The following is a 6,340-nucleotide window of genomic DNA, read 5'->3' on the forward strand; positions in this document are numbered from 1 at the left end:
AAATAATATTTTATTTTTTTAAAAAAAAATCAGAGTAAGAAAATAGAAAAATTGAAATATTTTTTAATGTGAGAAGTTTTTTAGTTTTTCAAATTTATAACTGAGTATGAAAAACATATTTTATAAGTCCTCTATGGTTTATTTTTATTTGATTTTTATTATTTTTCAAATGAAAAAAGAAAAAACTAAAATGATGAATAATAGAATATTTTTATTTTATATACAAGTGCTTTTTATAAATATAAAATATTAAAATTAATTTCTTTTCTAATATCATTTTTAATTAGTGTCATAAATCTATTCTTTGTTATAAATATATATAAAAAAATTCTTTGCTTTTTTATTTAACAAGTAGTAACCTTGCCATGATCATTTTTAATTTAAACCAAATAAAATTAATATTTAATAATTAAATTATCAAAGAAACTATTATAAATTATGGTTTTGATTTTTTTCATAATAATTATAGTAAGACATATTTCCTAAATGTTTTTTCAATGAAATTATCTTTCTCTATTCTTAACGAACATGTTTTCTGTTTTTTCCTTGAAAAGGAAAAACTAGAAGAAAAAAAAAGAGAGGAAAAGAAAAATAATTTTAAATCTCACATTCAATGAAATGCAAGCATCTGGGTTTTTTTTTTTCAAGAAAAGAATAATAAAAAAGAAGAAGCCCATCATCTGTACCAGAACATAAATACTTCATAGTCTCTTTTGTGTTATAAAGAATACAATCAAAGTAATCATCAGTTACTAATAGAGCAAGAAATTGCTGACAGCCCCAAAACCCTAAACCCTGCTAATATCCTATGATACTATTATATGATCATGTAGCTCTATTTTTACTTTACATTTTCAGATTCTCAAACAAAACAAGTACTGAACCCAACTATGAAGCAACAAGTTTAAGCACCGAGTTGCGAACAATGCCTTGTACCGGAACATGGTAAAGCCAGACACCACGAGTAAGCACGAAAGTACTTGTACATGTTTCATAGACTTGTACAAATAAGCACAAAAGTGTAACCACTCTTCGAGAAATTTCCAAACAAAATATCAAGCCCGATGATAAACAGAAATTGCTCTCGATAATCCCCTGGAAGGGGCAAAAAATGTTATATAAGGTGCCCGGAGCCAAGCTCTGTCAATGTCGACAATGGTTGTTGGCTACAGAAAGACAATTTTTTTTTAATGATTAAACCATGAAAGCAAACACAGGTATTCCACCACCCAGATGTGACCCATGTACATAATTCCACCAAGGAGTGACCAAGCAAGAATAAACACCAATCTAGACCGGTCTACAGAACAAGACCCTCTCCAACAATTTCAAGGCTAAGTGTCACAGTTGATCATCTATTATCTTTTCAATGGATAAAACAATATTTGAGTATCAAAACATGATTAAGAACTTTCCTGCAGCCTGTATATTGTAATTTCCTGTTGCTTAAAATAGCGACGATCCTCTTCATCAACCAGAACAAGGTTCAAATAATACTTCACACTAAATTTGTTGTTAATGTTGCGATGTGTCGGTGTCAGTTCATAAGGGCTAAGAAACAATCTGATAGGAATTGATTCACCTGAAACAATATTCATATGCTTGTATGAGATTGCTTTGAAAAACACAAAAACAAGGATATGTCCCAACTCAAAGATCAGAAAGTCATCAAAATATATGTAAATTTGAAGGGGGGAAAAAAAGATTATTTAAAAACTCGGGTCGGTATTTACTTGAAAAAGGTCGAAACATTGGTCAAAAGACTTTCAACTAACTCTTCACATAGATAATTTGTAAATCTAGTGTAGTAGTTTGTGCTACATTCATCATACTGTCTTGGTGGTTATGTAGGTTAGATTACAAGAAATTTCAGGAAGAATGCTGAACATACCTCTGACAGGAGCTCCATCCATCAACTCAAATTTAGCTAGCGTCTCTGTCTCAACATGTGTATTGGCCCCTGATCCTGTTGATTCTCGACGCCTGATCTCAAGATCCATATTTTTTATCTTAATTCTTACTAGAAGAAAGTATATCTTTCCGATAATCACATCTTTTAGATGATACCTGCAAAATTTAATTTCCAACGAGTCAAAACATAGCAGAAATTTCAATCAAGTCTACAGCTAAATAATTTAGCTCCCAATGGTTTAGCCACATTCAACTGGAAAGGCTCCTTTGCTGATTAGAAGCCACAGTTCAACATAATCCAGCAACCACAGGAACAAGAGTTTTCAAATTACAGATCTCATTATCCTGCCACACTTGGATTACTCGAGCCTAAAGAAGAACATAACAAACAAAAAGAAATTGACAAAAAGCCTATTCATAGAATCTTTCTTGTCTTACTTGCTTTTGTTGTATTCAAACTCAATGTGCAGGCAATCTTCAATGCCAACTTCCATCTGCACAGGTTGTTAGGAAGAACATAATGAGTTAGAATTACCAAAAGATTGCCAACCTTACAGTGAATTAGACATACAGGGCATAAAACTATCTGGTTATTGTATACAGTGGCTATTGCTAGCTCGCTGCTATTCATTACTTTGTACATTAAGGAGTTCCCCACTAAAACTACCAGAGCCTCACAAAGTGTTGAGACAACACTCCAGCTGAGATGCCAGGAACTTATAGTAGAATTTTTCACTTACCTTTATGCTGTTGTTGATTGGTGGAGGGGGAGAATAGTTGCTAACCTGATACATAACAATTCAACAAAGGTAAACATAAGAAATGTTGATAACAAAGGCAAGAGAACAATGTGCAAGAATTAACCCTGTACTGCATTAAACATGATGCAACTATTAGAAAACCATTTAGGTTAAAATATGTGAGAACAACGTATCCATTCAGTTCCCAAAAATGCAGTCTGCTATACAGACAAGTTCATAAACTAACAAGAAAATGCAACTTGATTTGTCCCATTTGCAAAATACAAGCCAAAAAATATGAAAAATATACTGATAAGCATCAAACATTGTGTGCGTGTGCACATGAAAGAAAGGTGGTACATTTCTTAAAAATTACCACGAAGTCCTGGTATTCAATTATGCTTCCTGCATAAGGACGGGTGACAGTCACTTTCAGAACATACCTGTAAAAGGCAAATGCTATTGTGACATGAGTTAACTATTATAACATCATTTACCTACTCCATTTCATAAAATCTAGTTATTTTAGATTTCCATACTGAGTGCTATGCAAGTGATTATTCCTAATCTAATCTTCCTCTACTGCTCCTTTGGCAACTCCACATTTATCTCTCTTCCCTCTATACTGAGTGTATACACTATAAAATTGAACTGGTAATTGTGAGGAAAAAAAAAAGGGAAAAAAATTCCTTTGTACATTAAAACAGTATAGATGAACAATAGGATGAACAGGAAACAACAGCTATTACTGCACAGGCTGAACTTCAAAGACGACAAAAATTAACGGTAAAGAGACATGAAAAGCCAACAGCGTGATAGAGATACCGTTATGATCAAGAAGCCAGTGATGCAAAGATACAAGATTGTAATGATATGTTCAATTGCTTTTGGCTTCAATAGTAGAGATAAGTAATCAACTGCTGCCTTTTATTGTTAAATAAAGTCATGCTACATATGGATTTGAGCCTTGATATATAAAACAATGCAAGGAGCTACGTGTTTATCACTAATTCCATATTTAATTTTCAAAAAAAGGACTAGTGCAATTGGATTAGGAAAACAGCAATTCAACCTCCATGAGGGGCACAGAATGCATCAAGGAGGGAATCTAAAACCACTTTCGAAACTGCTTACGTTGAAGTGGAAATGATTTGAGAAGGAAAACTAACAGCAGATTGTCCACAAAACACCCCTTGAAATAAACAACAGAAAGGATATGAAGAAAATATGGAACTTCCATATTTTAAGACTACATAAGTGGGGCATACCTGAGCCTCACATTCACCCCATTATATGTCTCATACGGCATTTCAACTGTGGAAAACTCAAACGGATACGTCTTTCTTTCATATATTTCTCCAGGAACATCCAATTCACGTACTGCAAGAAAGAGAAGCCAGAATCATGTCTGAAATCAAATGAATTATTATGTGGGTACAAATATGGCTGTTTACAAGGTCTTGAGCAGAGAGCAATGGGAGGTACAAGCAATCAGATAGCATTGATAATTAATAACACAATTGTTGATAGCAAATAAAAGTATGCAAAAGTACATGAAAATTTTAAAAATAGATAAAAGAACATGCATGGTATATACTTTTTTTCTAATGTTTATAAAACAAGGAGTAAAGAATTGATAGCTTAGTCGGGAACAGATTTCTCCAGAAAATAACACAGCACGCGTTTGGAGCACTGAACCAGTATAAGTTCAACCTTTTTATTCAGAAGTTAAATTGCAAGCCCAGAACATTGATCATTGTGCTTCCTCTTCAGTGACCAGTTTCATCACTGGTCAAAACAATTCACCAAGCATTTTATCAGGAAGGACTAGAATGGTAACCTAAACCAAATTAAAGGGTTTGCTGGTTTTCAAGTCAGGCCAGCTCATCCAATCTGGGTTTCAAAATTATTGCAATAAACAAAATAGAATTCCACAAACTACAAAGGGACCATTTATAGAAAAATCTAAAACTAAAGCAATAAATAACATGTATAGTATACTCACCAAGGGACGCGAAGTCATAAAAATTGCCTCTATCGAAATACATCTCTGTGAAGTAGAACAAAAAGTTCCTTAAATCTTAGGAAAGCAATTGAAGGACAACTAACACAAGTTAAAATGCACATAGTACAAAATAATCCAATTCCAATCAACTACCAAACAGAACAGTTCAAATTCACAGTAGGGGTGATAGCAAAACTCATAAAACTCACTGATGGGTATTTTCAAAAGAAGCAAAGTAGTAGCTATCTATAATAATTATTTGCACAGCTAGCATTACAAACTCATTCAGCACGATCTTTCATGGGTTAAATACCAGCTTTTATATTTTTACTTAGCAAAGATAAATTTAAAGACTGGTTTTGGCTTTGTATGATGCCTAAGCTGAAACCAATGTTATACAGTCCTTAGTTTATAAGCCTGGAGTGTTAACAAAACAGCAGCGAGGCCAAACCTAGGGGAAAAATATTTAATAATTTTGAACTGACCATTAAAAAAAGAAAGCAATATTTGAACTTGGGACTGAACTGCCACACGTGAAAGATAGCAATCATCGAAACAAGAGAGGTAAGTTTCACCAAAGAAGGGTTGCAAGAGCAACCATTTTATTTTATTTTATTTTTAAAAAAAAAGACTAACCAATTTGGCCAAGAAGTTCAACTTTAACACCAATGTGATCGACCTTTTTCCCTTGCAGTGGCTCTATAGAAATCTGAACAGGTCATCACTCAGCAAAGCAAATGGAATGGAAATAAATGAAGAAGCCACTTAACGTGAGCAAGCATTCGAAGATTCAAACATAAAAAATAAAGAATCCAAAGCAGAGCACCTTTCCAGCAATGTTTTCTTGACTATGGAAGAGCGGAACCATCAGCGTTTGGCCATTCTCCTTTTTCATCGGAACCTACGCCGGCAGGGAGTCGACAATTACAAACAATGATGAATTGATGGATCCAACCAACTTAATTAAAACATAAGAACATACATAATTAAGGAGGAGAAACCTGCTTGCGATTTTTTGCATCGGAAAAGGAGATGGAGATATTACATGAAGGCTTGAAAGCTCCAATTAGGTAATTCTGATCCATCCATTTGCCAGCATACTCTCAAATCTCATCACCAAACACACACCAAAAATACGAAAATAATAGTAATTTAATGAAGGAGGAGGAAAGAAAGAAGATACCATTCTGCTGAATTAAATTAAATTCTTCGAATCCAATCACAAGGACCTGCAGCCGATCAAGATCGCAAAAAAAACGACATAAAAGGAAGCACTCGTTAAGTAGTCAGCCGCAGCTTACTTCTGATGAAATGAAATGAAACCTGACTCACCGAGTGAGAAAGAGCGAGTCAGTGATCGATGATGGTTGAGTAAATAAAATGAGAATTTAATTTGGATTCTCTTCTCTAAGCAAACCAAGAAGTTTCCTTCCTGTTGTCTATTGTGCTCGCACGTACATTAATTTCAAATCGGTCCCCGTAAGTAGGAATATTTTGGTTACAGCATCCAACGGATATTCGAGATTCAATTTAGCCCTTCTATTCTATTCCTTGCATGTCAAAGACACAGCCCGTTTTCATATTTGGGAAAGGCCCCCGCCTGGTATGGGCCATCTGATTCAGGCTCTGATATGATGGGCATTACTCAGGTCCTAGTTGTTCTGTTTCTATTTTCATTGTTATT

General features: G+C 34.1%; 1 protein-coding gene across 3 annotated transcripts; it reads right to left on the minus strand.

The window, feature by feature from the left end:
* Positions 1–681: 681 nt before the first annotated feature.
* On the minus strand, positions 682–6,136 carry LOC18107896 (vacuolar protein sorting-associated protein 26B). Of its 3 annotated transcripts, none has more exons than XM_024590721.2 (12): positions 5,989–6,136; positions 5,840–5,885; positions 5,639–5,732; positions 5,483–5,557; positions 5,293–5,365; positions 4,657–4,701; positions 3,920–4,031; positions 3,028–3,094; positions 2,652–2,696; positions 2,350–2,405; positions 1,892–2,067; positions 682–1,582 (listed from the first exon to the last, which is right to left on the minus strand). In XM_024590721.2, exons 3-12 carry the CDS (start codon positions 5,675–5,677, stop codon positions 1,404–1,406), a joined length of 867 nt encoding a protein of 288 aa, XP_024446489.1. In that variant the 5' UTR covers positions 5,678–5,732; positions 5,840–5,885; positions 5,989–6,136; the 3' UTR covers positions 682–1,403. The 3 variants fall into 3 exon arrangements, with proteins under 3 accessions (XP_024446489.1, XP_006372264.2, XP_024446488.2); XM_006372202.3 differs by having other exon boundaries at positions 5,658–5,732; positions 5,989–6,129; XM_024590720.2 differs by lacking the exon at positions 5,989–6,136 and having other exon boundaries at positions 5,658–5,732; positions 5,840–5,988.
* Between the last annotated feature and the right edge of the window lie 204 nt (positions 6,137–6,340).

The sequence above is a fragment of the Populus trichocarpa genome, chromosome 18 (assembly GCF_000002775.5).
Source record: "Populus trichocarpa isolate Nisqually-1 chromosome 18, P.trichocarpa_v4.1, whole genome shotgun sequence".
Taxonomy (NCBI): domain Eukaryota; kingdom Viridiplantae; phylum Streptophyta; class Magnoliopsida; order Malpighiales; family Salicaceae; genus Populus; species Populus trichocarpa.

Excerpts from the sequence above, each read along its gene's own strand:
- LOC18107896 (XM_006372202.3), bottom strand. Across the intron at positions 5,366-5,482 it reads AAGAAAACATTGCTGGAAAG|ATTTCTATAGAGCCACTGCA; the intron begins GTGCTCTGCTTT and ends TGACCTGTTCAG. Across the intron at positions 3,095-3,919 it reads GGGGTGAATGTGAGGCTCAG|GTATGTTCTGAAAGTGACTG; the intron begins GTATGCCCCACT and ends TGCCTTTTACAG.